Source organism: Pleurodeles waltl, chromosome 11 (assembly GCF_031143425.1).
Source record: "Pleurodeles waltl isolate 20211129_DDA chromosome 11, aPleWal1.hap1.20221129, whole genome shotgun sequence".
NCBI classification, from domain to species: domain Eukaryota; kingdom Metazoa; phylum Chordata; class Amphibia; order Caudata; family Salamandridae; genus Pleurodeles; species Pleurodeles waltl.
This window is the reverse complement of record NC_090450.1, coordinates 903468405-903489398: the sequence shown is the minus strand read 5'-3', so window position 1 is coordinate 903489398 and position 20994 is coordinate 903468405. Positions and strand designations below refer to the sequence as shown.

The window sequence follows — 20994 nt, the reverse complement described above, 5'->3', positions numbered from 1 at the left end:
CATATGAATTCCAACTTCAACAAATATCTGATTAGAGGCTGCCAGTGTGCTATTAATTTCTTGTCTGTGTGTCTGAGGTTATGTGGGATCTGCTTCATTACTAAACTTGCCATAGTCTATTGAACCATAGGGCTATGTGAGGTGGGTCTTTATTTTTCCAGAAGAGTACGATGAGCTACCTAGTGGCTCCTACCATGTGTTTAGCCAAGGCTTGTTCTTTGGACCTTATACCTTTCAATTGTTTTGGACTAATCCCAAACAATGACTTTTTGGCTTGCCGATAACTGATACCTTAGGATGTATTTAATGTGTCCCAACACTTCTTTCTTGAATATGTATAGACCTTTGCAGGAGCATAATCAAAGGGGTGAGTTAGTTTTGAAGTGGGTTTGCTGCACTTCCCATCTGTTAATCAAAGAAAACCAAAAAGAGTGTGAACTCACTTAGATCTATGCCAGTAGTCTCTAAACATCTCATGAAGGGGCATCCCTTTTTTCTTTTAAACCAACCCTTGCCCACTAGCGTTCCTAGTGACGTGCTTCATCATCGTCTTGACAGATATATTCTTTATCTGGGTCATTGTTGGACCTCTGACCCCACAAAGTTGGAATCCTTCTGGACTGAGGAAATTGTGCCAGGAAGAAGAGCTGTATGCTGTAGGAGGGACTGCCACTCTGCCTGTCGCTTTGTTGTGTTGGCCTGCTGCTTCTGTCCAGGGAGTGAAAGAACTGTATTAGGTTTTCTCCTTCCTGCTTCCAAAGGTTCTCCAAGGGCTTGGACTCAGCTTGCTTCCAGTTTAGTATCAGGGACATAAAAGACTTTACCTGCCAGCACCTGGGCTCTCTTGCCAAGAGTCCAGACTTGTCAAGTGGTGCCAAATCCAGTTCCTGGGCCATCGGGACTCAGGTCTGTGCAACAAGGAAGAAACCAGTGCATCGACCTCAGAAACTACTTCGGCGCTGCTGTCTTACACTGCGCCACCTGCAGCGGAGCGAAGTGCAACGACCGCAGGCCCGACGTCCTTGCAGTGCCTCCGAAGTCCCGCCTCAGCGTGAGCCGCAAGTGGCATGTCACTGATGTCCGTGACACCAGACTGTGCCTCAGTACCTTTGACCTAGAGGTCTGATTGCGACACCGCAAAGTCGATGTCTTGCATTTTGACCTACTGGATTCATCGAACACCCCTTCCCCCACCCCCCCCCCCCCCCCAACCTTGTTGTAATGAACCAAAGCTTCACCACTGAAGCCGCATCACCTCCCCTGCAAAGAAAGAAACTGAAGCCTTGTTTACCTAGCAGTAATGAACCAGCGCCTCACCTCCCTGGTAGCAGTAGTGAGCAGACACCACATTGGCTCCAACAATGCCTCACTTCACCCTCCCCATGCAACATCTTTGTTTCTGCATTGTTTCCCAAGGTACTGTACCTGGGGTCTGTGCAACTCCACGACCGGCCCGCACTCGCAAGGGGCATTGGTTTGTTGGGAACAACTCCGTCAAGACACTGTGATACCCCAATTCGGAGCTATTGTGTTTCTAAGCACTATACTGCAGTTAATCTTTCAAAATCGGTATCTTTACTTGTGAATGTTGGATCTTTGTCATTTTTGGTCTTGTTTTGCTCAGATACATATTGGCTATTTTTCTAAACTGGTGTGGAGTACTTTTTGTGGTGTTTTCAATGTATGTGTAAATACTTTACATATTGCCTTTGAGATGTGCCAAGCTACCAAGGGGGTGATCAGGGGTTATCTTATCTGTGTGACTCCCTTACCCTGACTAGAGTGAGGGTTCCTACTTGGACAGGGTGCAAACCACTGCCAACTAGAGACCCTATTTCTAACAGTGAGCTTGACCTTAATTGTCAAATGAACTCCTATTTGTGTCTTATAAGCGATCAATAAATAAATATGTTTGTATGTACCTCTTTCTGTGGCGGGTTTTCTGGTGAATGTGGTGTATGGGGTGGGGTGGGGGGGAACTTTCTCTCCTCCTGGCTTCTCATTTGGCCCGTGCTCGTCTCTCACTCAATGGTGCTACCAGACGCACAAGATGTCCTTTCATCTCACTTTTAACTAAGTTCTATCTTTACCCAAGATGGAAGCTGCCGTGATCAATACTCCAGGCCTTCCACATCCCAGTGGCCACTTTGTCTCCATGCCCTCTTCTTCCTTGGTGACAGATAATCGCTGAATACTGGCTTTGCTAGACTCTTGTGTTTGTTTGGGTCCACTGAATTGGCTGGTAGATGCTAAAATTTGGTTTAACATGATAGGTGTTAGCGGAGCTCAAGCTTCCAGTTGCTTACTCCATGCCTATTCGTACTGTCCATGACTGCTCGCTTGCCACCTGGCAAACAATAAAGGAGGGGTCAGTCCTTACTGCCCTCTCCTTTGAAGTCCCGAACCACGCCCTCTGTTGCTAACAATGTCCCCTATGGTCCCTGGACCGCAACATCCACCCGAAAAGCTTGGGGAGGAGGGTCAGTGGTGCTACAACATCCCATTATTGGCTAGTGCACAAAATGTGCGGCTCGTATCGCTGCCATGCACCCACAAATCCGAGTGGCGTGGGGTAACCGCATCACGGCTGGCAAGCGACGACATGCAGAAAAGGAGGGTTTCACCTGAGTCCGTATATAATCTCTTCAGTGGCAATGAGCAGGCCCCGTCTGTAAAATGCTGTAGTGAGCGTAGCTGTGCGGTTTGTTTATAATCATGGAGGTGAGCCAGTCAGCCTAGAGGCCTCTTGCCGGCTTAACAAAAAACACAGCAACAAATCAAAAGAGGCTGTAATCAAGCCCGGAGGTGAAAGGAAAAGAAAACTGTAAACTAGAGAGACTCCCATAAATCACTAAACCGAGCCAAGTGTCCTGCCATTTCCACCGGCAGGAAAACATTAGGTGACGTGTAGGTGATAGGAGGCCCACATTTTACGGACTAGCCAATAATGGGTCAGGGGAGCTTCACTTCCCTCCCACTCCAAGCTTTTCGTCTTAAAATCCATGAGCTCTTGTTTTGAGAAAGAATATCTTTTTGATTCGATTGCAGTTTGGAATTTCCTTAGAGGACGCATGAAGTGCTACCGGACTTGTTTGTTTCTATTTACAGGTTTACAGCACCAGTGGCCACTTTCGATTTGTGCCTGCAGTCAAGCATGCTTCTTAGTTGGAAACAGCCTCGGGCTGCCCCCTCCTTAACTCCTTTTCTGTGATTATTGATCGCTTCAACGCCTCGTCAGAGGTAGCGAGCGCTGTATAAATGCAGTTCCTATTAGAAGCCATTCCACAGGGTTTGCAGTTCATTAAATGTAATATTCATGAAATGTAACGGGTGACTACCAGAGTTTGAGATCCCATGTCTAGTTAAAAAGTTTTTTTGTTTTTGTTTTTCAGTTCGGTAAAATCTTTTGCAACCAGTTTGCAAAACTATCTTTTTTTTTTTTATTTTTTTTTTTTATCTGTGTGGTTTCGAGCATCTATTAAGGAAACTGGGGAGTAGATAGGTTGTGCAAGAGGAACCGGAAGTATAACTGCTAAATGAAATCCGCTCGCAGGGTGCTAAAGATTATTTTCCATACGTGGCGGTTTCCCTCGTGAAGATAAAGGGTGCGTTAGTGAGGAAATACTCTGTATTACAGTTCTCGAAGGGACTTTAAACTGCTCCGCCTCCGCTCAGCACGCTCATAAAACGTACAAGGAAACATTTTAGAAGAGGAAAGTGGGAGCTTTTATAAAAAATGTTTTTTTAAAAAGTCGGGATAATGTATTTATCACATTGAGGCCTCAATCGGATCTCTTGTCATGTGCAGAACATGCAACTGTGGTGCTGAAGGGTCGGATATCAAAAATGCATTTTAAAAAAACTGCAAGGAGAAAGCGCTATGGCAGGCAGAGCGTGACAAAAATGTTCTGCACTGTCCTGCAGCAGCGCCTACGCCAAGTCCCACAAGACAAGTCCCTGCCGCAGAAGCCCGCAGAGGTATCTGGTTTTGCGGAATCAGGAGGCGAGAGACGGGCCTTGACATCGGTGGTCTCCGCCTGACTCGGGCGGGCTGGTTTGTAAGCAGAACTGCTGCTGCTGAAGGGGTGTCGCCGCGTACTTGAAAACAAGGCCAGCTGCTTCTGTGCCGGAAATTCACGGAGCAGGTTGTGCTTGGCAAGAATCGCTAAAATGAACAGTTGCCAGCATATCGGCCTAATTAGGGTTCGTCAACGACTTCGTGAACCCCAGGCTACTGGTGAGGAATTGATTGTGCATTTTAAGTAATCTCGGGGACGCTCAGCCTTACTGTGGAGTTTTTGTAAAGCACATCGAACCATATTATGATGTTTACGGCGCTATTTCGAGGTTGGGTATTGGGGCACAGGTATGAAAGTACATTAGCTGAAACCCCGTGAAGAGTCCTTTAGCCTCTACTAGTTGCTTTGACCTGGGTGCTGTAAGTGAGCCCAATTTTTAGTTAACGACGATTTGGCAAGCTGTTAAAGTCTATACATTACGTTATATGCACTACATGGCACCCGCGACCTCCTTGGGGAGGAAAGGGGAGTTACGGGAGTCGAGGAGAAAGACTAAACACCACATTTACTTTTAAATTTCCGGGAGACGGACACAGTGCGTCCGTCCGTCCGTCTGTCCTCGGTTAGAGTAGATGGCATCGTTGTGGCAGCAAGTTTGTAAGTCCTTCTGGAGACTGAGTGTACACACGCATGGCCACCCTCAAATCGCTGTAGCGCGATGTTCCAGTCTGTCACTTTAGGCCTTAGGAGACCTAAAGCAAGGCCCTAAAGCCCCTTGCGGAATGAGTCCCGCGTGATTCATTTTGGAAACTGACTTAAGTGTGACGAAGTCGGTGCTTCGCAGTGCGGGCCGTATTGCTTGTTGAACGAGGGAGCAGATCGTGCCAAAAAGTATATTTGTCGGAAAGGAGCCAGCGAGCGGGCTCAACTTCAGCTTCTAACTGGAAGAAGGGCACATTGATTTGTTTTGGCTGGGTACGAGGCAACGTACCTAGTATGTGATATGGACTTAGCCAAAGTGACCACCTCGCTTGTTGAATTGAGGAGGATGGAGCATGCAATTAGCCCAGTTTTATATATGATGAGGGCTAAGGGAGTGAAAACCACCTTATGACTGAATGGCTTTTGGTATCTTTTAGATCACTGGTTTCCAATCTTTTGACTCCTGACGACTCCCACCGAATTGCTACTAGAAGCCGGAGACCGCCATTCAATTTGTACAATTTAAATTTCAAACATTAAAACAGTAATTCGTAAAAAATACGCAAACAAGTACACCCCAAACAAATACTCGTATTGCTAATGATATAATTATGTTCTAGTGAAAAGATGTGGAAAACATCGAAAAAATGTAATGGGAAGGTTGATGCTGAATCTTGGCGACTCATTTTTCAATATTTGGTTTTATCTAGGAAAGCTGAATCCTCAGGTCCGATTCTACATCTCCCAAGCGATTTTTGTTTTTATTTTTTAGTTACATAAAATCTGAGAACTTTTTCACATAAATATGTGGCGGGGAAAGGAAGTAAAACCATAAGGGCCTCTCATATCTCCATAGCCTCTCTGTCGTCACATGTAATTCAGTTGTTTTATAGCACCTCTCGTACCAGTGTAGGGTGTCTGGAGCACTTTACAGGGGACTATAAGGTGTAGGACTTGCATGTCATCTACACTGGTTGGCATTTTCTAAGGGTGCTTGATCTGGAGAAGCACAAACCCAGGATTCAGGACATAACACAGTGGTTAGTGTTGACTTTAATAATAAGAATGCTGCTGAAAAAAGAGGATTTGCTTGTGTATAAATACAGAGACAGGTAAAACAAACTTTCTCATTTGTGCCATGCAGTTTGCATGCAGCTCTTTGATGGCAGTTCATAGCTCACTGTGCTAGATTACGATTGTAACTTATGAACTGTTTTAGACCTGGCAGCTTTTTGCCCTGTCTCCCTTGTCTTTTTGCCTTCTGACCTCCTGGTTTTGGACTCTGTTTTTTGCTGGTTATTGTCTGCGCACTTTACCATTGCTAATCAGTGCTAATGTGCAAGTGCTCCCCATATAAATTGTACTGTGGATTGGTTTATCCATAATTGGCATATTTGATTTACTAATAAGTTCCCAGTAAAGTGCCCCAGAGGTGCCTGTGGCCTGTGAATCAAATACTACTAGTGGGCCTGCAGCACTGGTTGTGCCATTCACATTAGTAGCCCTGTAAACATGACTCCGACCTGCCACTACAGTGTCTGTGTGTGCAGTTTTAAACTGCCAGTTTGACTTGGCAAGTGTACCCCCTTGCCAGACCTAAACCTTCCCTTTTATTACATGTAAGCCACCCCTAATGTAGGCCCTGGATAGCCCCAGGGGCAGGGTGCAGTGTATGTTTAAGGTAGGACGTATACTAGTGTGCTTTATATGTCCTAACAGTGAAATACTGCCAGATTCAGTTTTCACTGTGCAAGGCCTTTCTCTCTCATATGTTAACATGGGGGCTGCCTTTAAATATCCTTAAAGAACAAATTCCCTTAGAGAGCAGATAATAATCTGGTGTTTAGGGTCTCTGAACTCAAAATTTAAAAATACACTTTTTAGTGAAGTTGGTTTTTAAATTGTCTGTTTGAAAATGCAACTTGTAGAAAGTAGGCATGTTCTTGCTTAAACCACTCTGTGACTCTGCCTGTTTGTGGATTGTCTGTCTGGGTCCTCTAGACAGTGACACAAAGGGGGCTCGGGTGTAGCCTGCATATCCTGATGAGTCATCTGTGCCTGAAAAGGAGGGGAGGAGTGGTCACTCGCACCTGAAAGGACTGTGCCTGCCCTCACACAATACAGCCCCCCCCTCCCCCCCCCCCCCCCCCCCCCCCCCCCCCCAAGTATGTGTCTGGGGCCTGGCCTGGATAAGGAAGGATCTAGTAAACACTTGACACTTTGCTTTGAAGTTTGCCAACTTCAAAGGCATAACAGGGTGTTCAAAGAAGACCCAAAACCCCAGACTTTTAGAATCTTTCTGGAATCGAGAGGAACCTCTGCAAGGAGAAGAGCTAGAGGAGGAATATTATCCCTTTGATGTGTTGCTTTGCTGGACTGGCCTGCAGTTGCTGCTTCTGCCTGAAAAGAGTGCAAAGGGTGAACTTTGCTGTGCATCCTGCTTGAGAGAGTTCTCTAAGGGCTTGGAGTAGAGTTTGCCTCCTGTTGGAAGTCTCAGGGACACCAAAGACTTCAGTTTCCTCGACCTGCCGCACTGGGAACTGTGTGTTTTGTGCTGCTCGAGGAGAAACCACCACAACGCTGCCAACAATGCCGCTGACCTGCACCGTGATCTGCCAACGCTGCACGGAGTCGCATTGCCTCGGTTTGCACCGCAACCCTGGTCTCTCTGACACAGTCATTAGATGACCTCACCAAGACACTGCTCGCACCGTGACCTCTGGGCCCCGCACTCTGGCATATCGCAGTCTGGGCAACCCTGACGACGATGCTCCTGCTGACATTGGCACTGCTGCCTGCGGACACCGTTCGTGAGGTACACGATGCACAGTCCCGCACCGCAGCCCCGGTCCACCAACACAAGTATCATCGACTCCTGTGTTGTCAGAAGGCATCCTGCCTGGCCTGTGGACAACGCTCGTGAGGGTCACGAAGCACCGTCCCGTCTGCACTGCTGGCTTGGGCCTACCAACGACAGTGCTTCAGCAACAACAACAACAACAACGCCACTGCCTGCACCGTGACTTGTGGACTCCGCACATCGCACCACCCTGCTTCACACCGCAGCCTTGGTCCCGAGGATGCTTGGACTGGTGGATGCCGTCACCGAGCCGCTGCCTGCACCGTGACCTGTGGGCACCGCACGTCTCATCGTCCCGCTTTGAACCACAGCCCTGACGTCATCCACGCCGGCGCACCTGACTTCATCACCCTGTAGTTCAATCTGCAACGCGTGTGAACTTCAAGGGCCTGACGACTCCAGAACTGACACCGCAACGCCAGCGACACCGTTCTCCGGAGCTCACCGTGAGGATCACGACGCCTTGCAAATCCAAGGTACTGCTTGCGGGTCTTCTCGACACCATAGCTGGCCCGCGATGCCGTGGCCAGCCTGAACTGTTTGGTTTTGTTGATCACAACGCCGTGATAGCTCCAGGTGGAGCTATCAACTTCAAGGAACTGTATTTTTAAGTTAAACCTTACAAAATTCATATCTTTAGCACTGCATGTTGGAATTTTCTCATTTTGGTCTTGTTTTACACAGCTAAATATTGGCTATTTTTCCAAAACTGGTGTGGTGTCCTTTTGTAGTGTTTTCACTTGTTTCTGTGTGTTATGTGCAAATGCTTTACACATTGCTTGTGAGATAAGCCTGACTGCTCGTGCCATGCTACCAAGGTGGTTAGCAGGGGTTATCTGAACGGTTATCTCCCTTATCCTGACTAGAGTGAGGGTCCCTACTTGGACAGGGTTCAGACTGACTGCCAACTAGAGACCCCCATTTCTAACAAACTGCAGAGTAACAAAATAATCTCTCTGACAAAAGCATTGTGCTGTGCACATAAAGTACTGTTCTTTGCAGTAGGCATATTAACCTTCTGCACTACCTTAGATGTGTTAAAACTTCCAGTAGAAAAAACTCCCATCTTCCTCCAGCAAGTACATTAATCACCAGAGTTATCTTGATGCTTTTATTTTCGCCTGGAAGCTGCTGGTTGTACAAAGAAATATGAGGGCGTTTACAACTGCTGCACAAATAAAAACATGCATGTGATTCTGCCGAGAGGCCCCAGCTGGAGAAGTGCCTTCCGGTCGTCCCAGGCCTGTGCCCCCAACCCCCAGGAATGTGTTGCCGACCCCTGGACATCCGCAGACCACACGTGGGCGGTCCATTGTTTTAGATTAAAGGTGCTATACTTCCCAAGTGTGGGTTTTCATTAACCAGCAGTATTTGTTTATCAGTGTTTTCACTGCTGAAAATTGGGAAGTAACCTGAAACTAATCGGTTAGGATGCAGTAGTGTGGAGCAGTTTCTCCCTTACCCGCCTCCTTTCTTTTAAGAGGACTCTGTTTGTTTTAGTTTCTTAAATTCGGTTCCTATTACACCTCAAAGACCTCTCAGAATAGTTTGTCATGATGTGGAGCTTGAATCTAAACCCTCAGAAGTGTTTAATATTGCAGAGTTTTCAGTCAGACAGTGATCACTTTATTTCTTATGCAGATGGGCGTGCCAAGAAACTGAACACTTTCCATTCCGTATGGTTGCACAACTTGTACAATTTGTCTCCATGCTGAACTTTGCTTTTGTTAATCCTATTCTTATGGTGTCTATTTAGGCAAATTAAGGATTAGCCATTGGATTTGCAGAATGGCAAAGCTAACAGGTCTAGCTTTTTACAGTACACATGCCAAGCTATTGGTCTACCTTCTGACTCAAATGTTGGTTGTGCAAGTGCATCATCCCGTCCCCCCCCCCCCCCACCCCCTGCCATAATGCTGGCCAGCATCCTGCCCAGGGCCAAAAATACTGCCTTTCTGACAGGCCTGGGGTTGCAGGCCACATGTAGAATTCAGGAGATGAAAGAAAACTCAATCCAGTGAGATTTTTAGTGAAGTCTCGTCTAAATATACCTGTTGCTGTGTTTTTGCAGGCTAACTGGGAGGGTTAGGAACCAACACGGAGAGCGTTGGGGTTAGGGTTTGAGGAAATATGCAGCATATGGGGAGGAGGGTAAGAAAAGGTATGTTGCAAGAAAAAGAAAACAGCAGTTCCTTTATGTGACCTGTGGAAGAATAAAAGTTATTCAATCAAGAAGTTTGTAAAGAAACTATGCTCCAGGGTAATTTAAAAACCCCATCAAATAAGCAAAGAAATTAGATTGACAGGAAAGCCAAAAAATGATAAGCAGTTGGCCCACTCAGTGTAGACACAATAGGTCAATGACCACAGCTAAAAACGTTCTGAAAACAAGACCTAGGGAAATGCTGTCTGAGACGCAATCTCATTACAGTAGACATGCCAGGAAATTATTTTTACAAGTATTAAGTCTTCATGATTTCTTAAAGCTTTATATTTGGTCTCCATATTCTAGATGTGTTGCATTCAAACACTCCTCTCTTTGTTATCATGGGCATGCAAGTTGATCTCCAGTTGGCTCAAGATATGAATTCATAACCAGTAGCGACAGATGATTATTATGTATATATATATATATATATATATATATATATATATATATATATATATATATATATATACACACAATGTATAAAATCCTAGGTTGAACAGTCTGCCAACATCAGAATCGGAGTAAGCCATTGTCAAAGATGGAATATCAATGCTTGAACTGAACTGAAGGCTCTTGGTCCTTCTAATATAGCCTGCTATAGCGGGCTATACTGGTCATTAAGGCGAAAGCTCCAGCGTTAAAGGCCTGAGCTGAAGTTGAGGGCCTTTAACAAGGGAGCGTGACTTTAACGCTGGTACAGCCCTGCTACGGAGGGCTATAAGGCTATTAAAACATTCTGCCACTAGAGGGCAGTATGATCTACTAAATTAAACAAAGGCCTCAAGGAGCCTGAGGGGATTAAAATCCCCTCTGGCTCATTGAGGCCTTTTTTCACAGCAACTTTTATGACCAACATTGGAATGTTGGAGCTCCAGGCTTCTACCGGCCATTAGAAGCCCAGAGCACTTTTGTTTCAAATGGAGCTCCCTGCATTCCAGTGTTGTAATAATTATTATAAAGCCTGTGTTTTTCAAACCACAAGTGATAAAAATAGAAGTCTGTGGCCCTAGATGTAGATGATAATCCTAGGGATGAATTGCTTTTTGAATTCTCTGTTAATGGGGGAGGGCATATGATGGTCCATGCTAAAGTCCTCTGTGATCCATTAGTAAATGTGCCCCTCAACAAAATAACTTTACAACCTTGTTGAATGGTCCCTGTTTTATATCCGAGTGCTCCCAGTGCTTAAGAAAATGCAAGTGCTTGGACTAAAGTTTGTGTTAGGATGCGAAAGCCACCGACCTCAAATGCCAGAGTTTCTGATTCCACATCATGCCTCTCATCTGCTACCCTAAGTTACCTGTCTCTTATACACAGTCTTATAGGTTTGTTTGTTTTCATCACTGCTTTTCTCCTTTAGTTACTGTTTTCCTGTGTGTGTGTGTGTGTGTGTGTGTGTTGTGTGGTTTTTTTTTTTTTTTTTTTTTTCTCTTACTCCTTCGCCCCCCCCCCCCCTCCCTTTTCTGACCTTCTCTTAGTTTTGCTACGTTTGAACGTCTAAAAATGAAACATAAGTCGGGGTTGCTAAACATTAGTTGTGACTCCCACCAACTGGAAGCATTGAGAGATCCATGTGAATCAGGTGTTTTAAATAGTCTCTTTTAAAACAAGAGACTCTGATATGATTTCGTTTAGCAGTTAGACGTAACTAGCTTATATTTATTTGTACATGACTACAGAGTTATACATATATGACCCTCTCTCAGCAAATTGCTACTTATTAAGAATTAGACTAATCCGGAGGTAATGCTTTACTATACCTAATACCCTCATGCGTGTACTAGGGGTGGACTTGGCAGTGGGCATGAATACTCGGCTGTTTGTATTGATATAACTTTTGACTATTAATTGAGTGATTTATTGTCAGGCAGATGTGGACAAGGCAGTGAAAGCCGCGAGAGATGCCTTTGACTTAGGCTCTGCCTGGAGAAGAATGGATGCCTCTGACAGGGGTTTGCTGATGAATCGCTTGGCCGACTTGATGGAAAGAGACAAAACTCAATTGGCGGTGAGTATTTTATCCTTTTACCCCCATTGGCTTTGTAATGAATGTCTCCATGTTGTGCTTGTTCACACAACCCTAAAGGCTCGGCTGCTGCTTATTTGTACTAGTGTGTGTGTGGTTTTTTTTTTTTTTTTTTTTTTTAAAGCAATAGTTACAATTACCCTAATTTGTGTGATTTTTGTCATGGTTGTATTACCGCTGACGAGCGTTCCAACTTGACATTAGCCAGCGGGAGAGAATAGGAGCGGTCTTGGGAAATGGGTGTTTCGGTGGCTGTGGAGTGGAGGGAGAGCATACCCTCCTGATTGGAAGCCAGACTTCCTCTGTCTGAGGATAGCCTATCGGGGGAGAGGCCTGGTGGGCGGCAGAGAAGTCATAGGAATACATAAAATGTACAGAATGTTCAGGTGCAACCAGGGACCGTTTAAGATGTCCATTGGAACGTGTAGACCAATCTGCAGACTAGAAGAAAGCTTTGGCTTTGTCTCTGTGGCACTGCACTGGAGGGTTGTCGAGATTGCCAGTGCTCCTCTCATTTACACATACAGGCGCTGTGCCTTCTCATGGGCTGAGGGCGAAACTGAGAATGTAGCGTGTCAGCCGAGATCAGTGTTCTGGGGTCTCCGTTGGCCTGAGAGAGGGTGACAGATTGGTGATTGTAGGGCCGCCGATAGCGCTGCGTGGAAAGGTGCGCGGAAGTGGCGCAGTAGCATCTCTTCTCTGCAGTAGCTCATCCAAGCCATACATTCTGCCGCGTTACCACTGTGAGCCTGAAAAGCACTCTGGGTAACTTCTGCAGTATAACTTTATGACCACTTGGTGGTGGTGGTAGAAGGAGCGTGGGTGCGTTTTGAAGACCAGTTCGGGCGCAAAGACGCAGGTACTTCTTCTGAGGCTTTAATCTGGTGGCACCGATGGCACGCAGTATACTCGGTTTCTTGTAACCATCCACGTGCTGTGCGAGGTTGAACTTTACCACACATACTGAAGTTATTGATTTAGCGCAAATAAATACCTTTGTTATCTCGGGCGTGGAGACTTTCAAAGTTGGACCGACCCGTCATACTGCTGCATTTGAGTGTTGACACCCCTGATACCTCCCCACTGTTGTTTAACCTGCATTGTCATTTCCCTTCCCGTCATGGACTCAAAAACACCGACTCCCTCTTTTTCCACGACTATGCCACGAGTAGTCGGGGTGGAAGGTTGAGAGACTAAGGGCCAGATGTACCAAATTAGCAATTTGCGACTTGCAAATTGCGAGTCCCTGCGACTCGCAATTTGCAAGTAGCAAATTGCTATGCAGTACGGTGTCTTAGACACCGACTGCAACTCGCAATGGGGTCGCAATGACCCACCTCATGAATATTCATGAGGTGGGTCGCAAATTGCGGCCCCATAGCGAGTATAGGCACTCGCTAACATGGAGGCCTGCTGACGTCAGCAGACCTCCATGTTAGCGACCTGCTTTTCAATAAAGCAGTTTTTTTTTTTTTTTGAAGTGTAGCCTGTTTTCCTAACAGGAAAACGAGCTGCACTTCAAAAAAAACGAAACCTTTAGTTTCGTTTTTTTTCAGGGCAGGGAGTGGTCCCTTGGACCACTCCCTGCCCTGAAAAAATATTTTGAGCCCCAGTCACAAACTGGAAGGGTTCCCATGGGGACCCCTTCCAATTTGCGATTGGGTTACCATCCACTTGAAGTGGATGGTAACTGCGATGCCATTTGCGACCCCATATGCGGTCGCAAATGGTATTGCATCCCAATGCGACTCGCAAATAGGAAGGGAACACCCCTTCCTATTTGCGAGTCTGAAATGCATTTCTGCATTGGGATACGCGTTTAGCGAGTCGCAAACGGCAAATTTTGCCGTTTGCGACTCGCTAAACATTTGCTACATCTGGCCCTAACAATCTAATTCTCGGCGTATCTTTCCCGAACAGTTTCTGCCTGTCTCCACAGTTTTGTCCGGTGTTAGTCCAGTATTCCATAGTGCTTTGATTACTAAGGATTTTGCCGGGCAACACGTTATAAGTGAAACCACTCGTTTCTCTGTGCTCAGTCGAGTGTGCGAGTTGCTGTTTATTTTCACCTCGTTTGTTAGGTTGCGTTGGGGGCGTGGCCTCTGTGCCGGGCAACGGATGGCCACTGAGTCCCTCCTGTCCGTCTACCTGCTGTTCCCTCTCTCCCACCTTCTTTTTTAACCTTTCCTGCTCCGTGCTAACTTTTATATTCATGACGTAGTATGGTTTTTCGATTTAGTTTCGGGTTTGAAGCTGTTTTATGATACTTTGTCTGGCATCCGTTACAAGACCATCTTGACGGGCTAAGGTTTCCGTTTAATAAAAGCAGTTGCATCCTCTGACTGAAACAAACTGTTAGTCTGCCCAGCTTGGCTAGTGTGGATTCATAGATCAATAACCTGTGCCTTTCAGAAGCCTTTGGTCCGGTTTTGTGTTCAGTGCCTGTATTTTGTGGTTTTCAAGCTGATAAACATGAGCACCGTGATGGCGCCGGCTCGGCTGTAATTGAGTGCTACTGTGCATGGAAGAATCCCGATTCCATAGATAACTCTAGGAGGTCTGCGTGCCTGGGGACACCTGTCCTTTTTCTGTGTGGAGCATGGATGTTGAAATGTCCCTTGAACTGGGAGATTGAAGCGCTTTCAGTCTTCCCGCCTTGAACTCCTCTTCCTAGCCTTCTCTCAACCTTCAGTAAACACTATATAAAACACTCACCTCACGAGGTTAGGAGCTGCCGCAAAGTTTAAATATACTGCAACTTCGTCATTACATACATAATTTGCAGTACCCACACCCCTATGAATGGATTGTAGCACCTCCCTAACGGTTGTTGAATTGTTGCTTTGCTAAAGAAGTGTGCCAATGAGCACTAGCTCTGTTTGCTCTCCGGATGGCTTTTGAAATCTATCTTCTGCAATCCGTGCACTTCCCAAGCGTCAGCTTTTCCTCTCCAGTCTAACCTTTGCCCTCCTTTTTTTGCAAATTATGCCTACCTATCACTTCATCCATTATTGTCTCTTATGTCTGGAGTGCACCGCTCGTGTTGCAACAGATATTAGAGACCCTTTCAGGGCTGCCAGCAGTAATCAACCTCAACAGCCTGAAAGGCAACAATGAGGATAGTCTTTTCTCTGTTTCTTTTGGAGGTTGGGGAAGGTCTAGTTCTTGGATATATTCAAGGGCTTTACATAAGGCTAGGAGAGCTGGAGAGGGAATCTATCAAGATTAAATGAGTACTCATGGAAGGGGTGTATGCCTAGTCCTGGTGGATTTGCGGAACAAATCATATTTGAAAATATTCTAAAGCTATGAAACTATATATATTTATTTTTGAGGCTGTCAGTAGTGCATTGATGCCAAATCGGGGCTTCAGTACTACACAGGTGTTCGATAGTAGAACAGAACCACAGATGTTGCAGGAGCATCCTAGGGATTGTTGTGGACCATATAATGTTTTTTTTTTTTCTTTTTTTAATAGACTCTGGAAACGTTGGATAATGGAAAACCTTTCACAGTATCATACGCAGTGGATCTGGCGATGACCATAAAATGTTTAAGGTATGTGAAACACACTTTCAAAATGATTCATTTAACTTATGAAAAGGTATTCAAATTGTGTTGGATACACGTCTGTTGATCATTATGGTGCTGCCAGAAGAGAATATGTCAATTGGAATGTCATTTTGATAATAAACTCTTTCAGTTGAGGCTGCTTACCTTCGTAACGACCTAAAACCACACAAAGTTCACTGCACTCTCAAACCAAGAACTAGCAGGATGTCAAAGATTCTAAAATAATTTGCAAGGGTTCCTGCTGAACCTGAGATGGGGGCTGTAGCATGCCAGCCCTCCGATCTTTACACCGGTTTCCTGCCAAAGAAAGGCCACTGTTCCAATGTTGTTCTTGGTCCATATGGTTTTGCATGGCAATGCACGAGGATAACGTTTGAAGATCTTGAAGTCTTGCTCACTCTGAGCGGAGTTCAACCAACGTTAACTTTCTTGTTTCTCATTTGTACTGATATTGCTAATTTTGGACTATATCTGTCTATGAACAAAGTTTTTCACCATGGAAGCCTGTGCTTGCACACCCAAGACTCCAAATGATTTTCCAGAGAGGCCTGAACACCACCCTTTTCTGCTTAGCATATGACTAAGGCCTTTCCTCTAGTGATTTCAGTAACGTACTTTCTGCACATCGATATTTTTCCCTTATTTACACGTGTTTGCTAATTAATGGTAAATAATGTGTGCTGCCTACTTGCTTTTAGTTATTAGCCCTTTAACACAGGTTTGCACGAGCATTTATCGCCAGAGTGAACCTGGTGATAACTGCCCAAGAAATAACCGGTGTGAGTTTAAATTGCTGCAGACTCCATAAGCAATCTAATCCTAATTTATGAGTCTAAATGACCTTGTTAATGCTGTTATGAGTATGCCAATGGAACATTTGGTTAGGCTTATGTAGTAACTCGATAAAGTTATAATTTGCCTACCTTTTGAGGGTTAGAGAAGGGGCCAGGAGCAGATTAAGGGAGGGTTATGTCAGATTAATTATGAACAATATGGGTAAACTGTGGTTAACTACAGTTTGCTGATAAACTTAAGAGGTAAGTACCTACGTTTCAGATCTGAGAGCTAGTGTGTATAATGATAGTGCCTTCGACAAAAAAGAGGGCAGTACAGGAAGGGTCTACCAAGTGAGTTTTTGGTTATGCAGATCCCTCTTTCTAAAGCATGGCTGTGTGAATATATGTTCCCCCGCTTGTCCTCAGAACGTGGTTTGGTCAAATGGACAGGACCTTCTGCACAGAATTTGAATACCCCACCACATACCTTGAGTTTCATCTTAGAAATACATAAGAAAGGGCAGCAAAATAAAATATTTCTAGTAGTGTAAGAAGTTGGCTCTGTATGTACTATTTCAAAGTAAGAAATAGCATGCACAGAGTCCAAGGGTTCCCCTTAGAGGTAAGACAGTGGCAAAAATAGATCATTCTAATGCTCTATTTTGTGGTAGTGTGGTCGAGCAGTAGGCTTATCAGAGGGTAGTGTTAAGCATTTGTTGTACACACACAGGCAATAAATGAGGAACACACACTCAATGACAATTCCAGGCCAATGGGTTTTTGTATACAAAAATATATTTTCTTAGTTTATTTTAAGAACCACAGGTTCAAGATTTACAAGTAATACTTCAAATGAAAGGTATTTCACTTAGAAACTTTGAATTAGCAAAATAGCATGTACAGTTTTCACACAAATGGCAATAAGCTATTTTAAAACTAGACACAGTGCAATTTTCAACAGTTCCTGGGGGAGGTAAGTGTTTGTTAGTTTTGCAGGTAAGTAAACCACCTACAGGGTTCAAAGTTGGGTCCAAGGTAGCCCACCGTTGGGGGTTCAGGGCAATCCCAAAGTTACCACACCAGCAGCTCAGGGCCGGTCAGGTGCAGAGGTCAAAGTGGTGCCCAAAACGCTTAGGCTTCAATGGAGAAGGGGGTGCCCCGGTTCCAGTCTGCCAGCAGGTAAGTACCTGCGTCTTTGGAGGGCAGACCAGGGGGGTTTTGTAGGGCACCGGGGGACACACAAGTCAGCACAAAAGGTGCGGCCGGGTGCAGAGTGCAAACAGGTGTCGGATTTACAATGGAGTTCAATGGGAGACCCAGGGGTCTCTTCAGCGAAGCAGGCAGGCAAGGGGGGGGGGGGGGGCTCCTCTGGGTAACCACCACCTGGGCAAGGGAGAGGGCCACCTGGGGGTCGCTTCCGCACTGGAGGTCGGATCCTTCAGGTCCTGGGGGCTGCGGGTGCAGTGTCTTTACCAGGCATCGGGTTCTTTGAAGCAGGCAGTCGCGGTCAGGGGGAGCCTCTGGATTCCCTCTGCAGGTGTCGCTGGGGGTGTTCGGGGGGGGTCAACTCTGGCTACTCACAGGGTCGCAGTCGCCGGGGAGTCCTCCCTGTAGTGTTGGTTCTCCGCTGGTCGAGCCGGGGGCGTCTGGTGCAGAGTGCAAAGTCTCACACTTCCGGCGGGAAACGTGTGTTCTTTAAAAGTTGCTTCTTTGTTGCAAAGATGTTTCTTCTTTGGAGCAGAGCCGCTGTCCTCGGGAGTTCTTGGTCCTTTTAGATGCAGGGTAGTCCTCTGAGGCTTCAGAGGTCGCTGGACCCTGTGGAACGTGCCGCTGTTGCAGTTTTTCTTGAAGTGGGGAGACAGGCCGGTAGAGCTGGGGCCAAAGCAGTTGGTGTCTCCGTCTTCTCTGCAGGGCTTTCAGGTCAGCAGTCCTTCTTCATCTTAGGTTGCAGGAATCTATCTTGCTAGGTTCTGGGAGCCCCTAAATACTCAATTCAGGGGTGTGTTTAGGTCTGGGGGGTTAGTAGCCAATGGCTACTAGCCCTGAGGGTGGCTACACCCTCTTTGTGCCTCCTCCCTGAGGGGGGCACATCCCTAATCCTATTGGGGGAATCCTCCATCTGAAAGATGGAGGATTTCTAAAAGTCAGTCACCTCAGCTCAGGACACCTTAGGGGCTGGCCTGACTTGCCAGTGACTCCTCCTTGTTTTTCTCATTATCTCCTCCGGCCTTGCCGCCAAAAGTGGGGCCGTGGCCAGAGGGGGCGGCCATCTCCACTAGCTGGAGTGCCCTGGGGTGCTGTAACAAAGTGGGTGAACCTTTGAGGCTCACCGCCAGGTGTTACAGTTCCTGCAGGGGGAGGTGAGAAGCACCTCCACCCAGTACAGGCTTTGTTACTAGCCACAGAGGGATAAAGGCACTCTCCGCATGTGGCCAGCAACATGTCTGGTGTGTGGCAGGCTGGTAAAACAAGTCGGCTCACACTGGAAGTCGGGTATGTTTTCAGGGGGCATCTCTGAGATGCCCTCTGGGGTGTATTTCACAATAAAATGTACACTGGCATCCGTGTGCTTTTATTGTGCTGAGAAGTTTGATACCAAACTTCACAGTTTTCAGTGTAGCCATTATGGTACTGTGGAGTTCGTGTTTGACAGACTCCCAGACCATATACTCTTATGGCTACCCTGCACTTACAATGTGTAAGGTTTTGCTTAGACACTGTAGAGGCGTAGTGCTCATGCACCTATGTCCTCACCTATGGTTATAGTGCACCCTGCCTTAGGGCTGTAAGGCCTGCTAGAGGGGTGACTTACCTATGCCATAGGCAGTGTGAGGTTGGCATGGCACCATGAGGGGAGTGCCATGTCGACTTAGTCATTTTCTCCCCACCAGCACACACAAGCTGGCAAGCAGTGTCTGTGCTGAGTGAGGGGTCTCCAGGGTGGCATAAGACATTCTGCAGCCCTTAGAGACCTTCCCTGGCATCAGGGCCCTTGGTACCAGTTACAAGGGACTGACCTGGATGCCAAGGTGTGCCAATTGTGAAAACAAAGGTACAGGTTAGGGAAAGAACACTGGTGCTGGGGCCTGGTTAGCAGGCCTCAGCACACTTTCAAATCCTAACTTGGCATCAGCAAAGGCAAAAAGTCAGGGGGTAACCATGCCAAGGAGGCATTTCCTTACAAGTAGTGAGATGCGAGCAAGCAAACTTACATTTCTTGGTCTTCTTGAGAAAATGACATACATAAACTATTAGATGCCACCTGTAATGACACAGTATGGAGTTTGCTCCATACCAGCCTGCTGTGTGTGTGTGTGTGTGTGTGTGTGTGTGTGTGTTTTGCTCGATTATGGTGGATCTGCAGATCCTGCGACAAGTGGGGAGGGAAAACAAAAAAGAACCGTGGGCAGGATCCCAGGGGAATATGAAATTAAAATTATTAAAACTTGGGAGGAAGATGGGCGCAAGCAACCTGGAGATTGCAACCTCTCCAGGGCTTTAATAGATAAAAAGAAAAGGAGAGCGTCTGCGTACCCACCACCTCTCCCTGCCGGCCATTAAAGGCATCATGGACCACCACTTCCCCAGGGCTTGGCTTATGTATAATAGAGGGGGGCTGCGTGGACCCCCTTCTTTGCTGGGGAGTTGTTCTGGGACGACCACCTTCCTTGGGCATGGCCAGTATACAAAGGGGGAGTGCGGCTGCGCAGCCCCCTCCTGGGCCAGCACTGTGCAAACAAATCACACAGCCCCCCTCCTAAAGCCACTAATGGCCCGGGGGACTGCCAACCCCCAGAGCTGGCTCCCTATCTCCGAAAGTGCCCACCCTCTGTAGATAGCAATTTGCTTTAGCTTGGCAGGAGCTTTGACAACTCCGGCCAAGTGTGAGCAAACTGTAAGTCTGCTCCCAGTGGGTGGAAGCAGGAAAACTGCTCCCGCTCACTGAGAGTGGCTTTTCATATTGGTCCTGCATGCATGGCGCAGCATTTTTAGCTGCTCCCTGGGTGCTAGAGCAAAATCTGGTCCCTCTGGAGGTGGGGAGTCGGCAGGGATCATGGGGGCCTTGAGGCCTCACAATCTCCATCATATATATGATGTTAGTTGTATGTAATGTCTTCTCTCACTTCGCCAGAATGATGAACAGCTTACCCAAAGGCCCCCTCAGCACGTTTCCCACTAATTTAGGAGATGTGTTATTAATGCAGAGGAATATGAGAGCGTCTCCACCAAACAAATATATTTAAGAGAAATATCCTTGTTAGGTGGAGAGTGAACTCTTTTTAGTCACGTCATCTTCTCTACAAGAGGATTCATGTTATTTCAGATTTCTGTATGAAGACGCTTGCGGAACAATCACATTGCCAAAATTACATACACACAAGGTCACTGGAGACACTACCTTGGGGTCCTTTTTCTCAGCTGTAATGTGGAATATGCACTATACAGTTATGCAACGAGATAGCACTAATTGGCCAGTAGAAAGGACCCCAGTTGGGTAGACATTTGGTGCAAAACTGTGCCATGTTGTTAGATAAATAAGCAGGTCAGGATGCATTCTTGTACCTACGCTAATTTCACAGAAATTGTCACCTCTCATGGGTGCCTGCAGGGGGTAACCCTTGCTGCAAATGGCAGAAGGCCGTGTTGGTGCAGGGTTAGAACCCTACAGGGGGTTGGCTGCAGGGCCTGGTCATAGGCCAGGCCCTGCGGCATCCCCTAGCAACGCACAGCCCTTGGCTGTGCATGGCGCAAGGCCCATTCCCACCCCCACTGCTTTAAAAAAAACAAAAAAAAAACAGAGAAATTCACAGAAAAAACAAAGGTTACAG

General features: G+C 46.4%; 1 protein-coding gene across 1 annotated transcript in view; it reads left to right on the top strand.

Annotated features, from left to right (window-relative positions):
• Positions 1-20994, top strand: part of ALDH2 (aldehyde dehydrogenase 2 family member) — a 96132-nt gene that overhangs the window by 17095 nt on the left and 58043 nt on the right. The window contains exons 3-4 of the mRNA XM_069214831.1: positions 11658-11798; positions 15295-15374. Coding sequence (XP_069070932.1) covers positions 11658-11798; positions 15295-15374 — 221 coding nt within the window. The remainder of the gene's footprint in view (positions 1-11657; positions 11799-15294; positions 15375-20994) is intronic.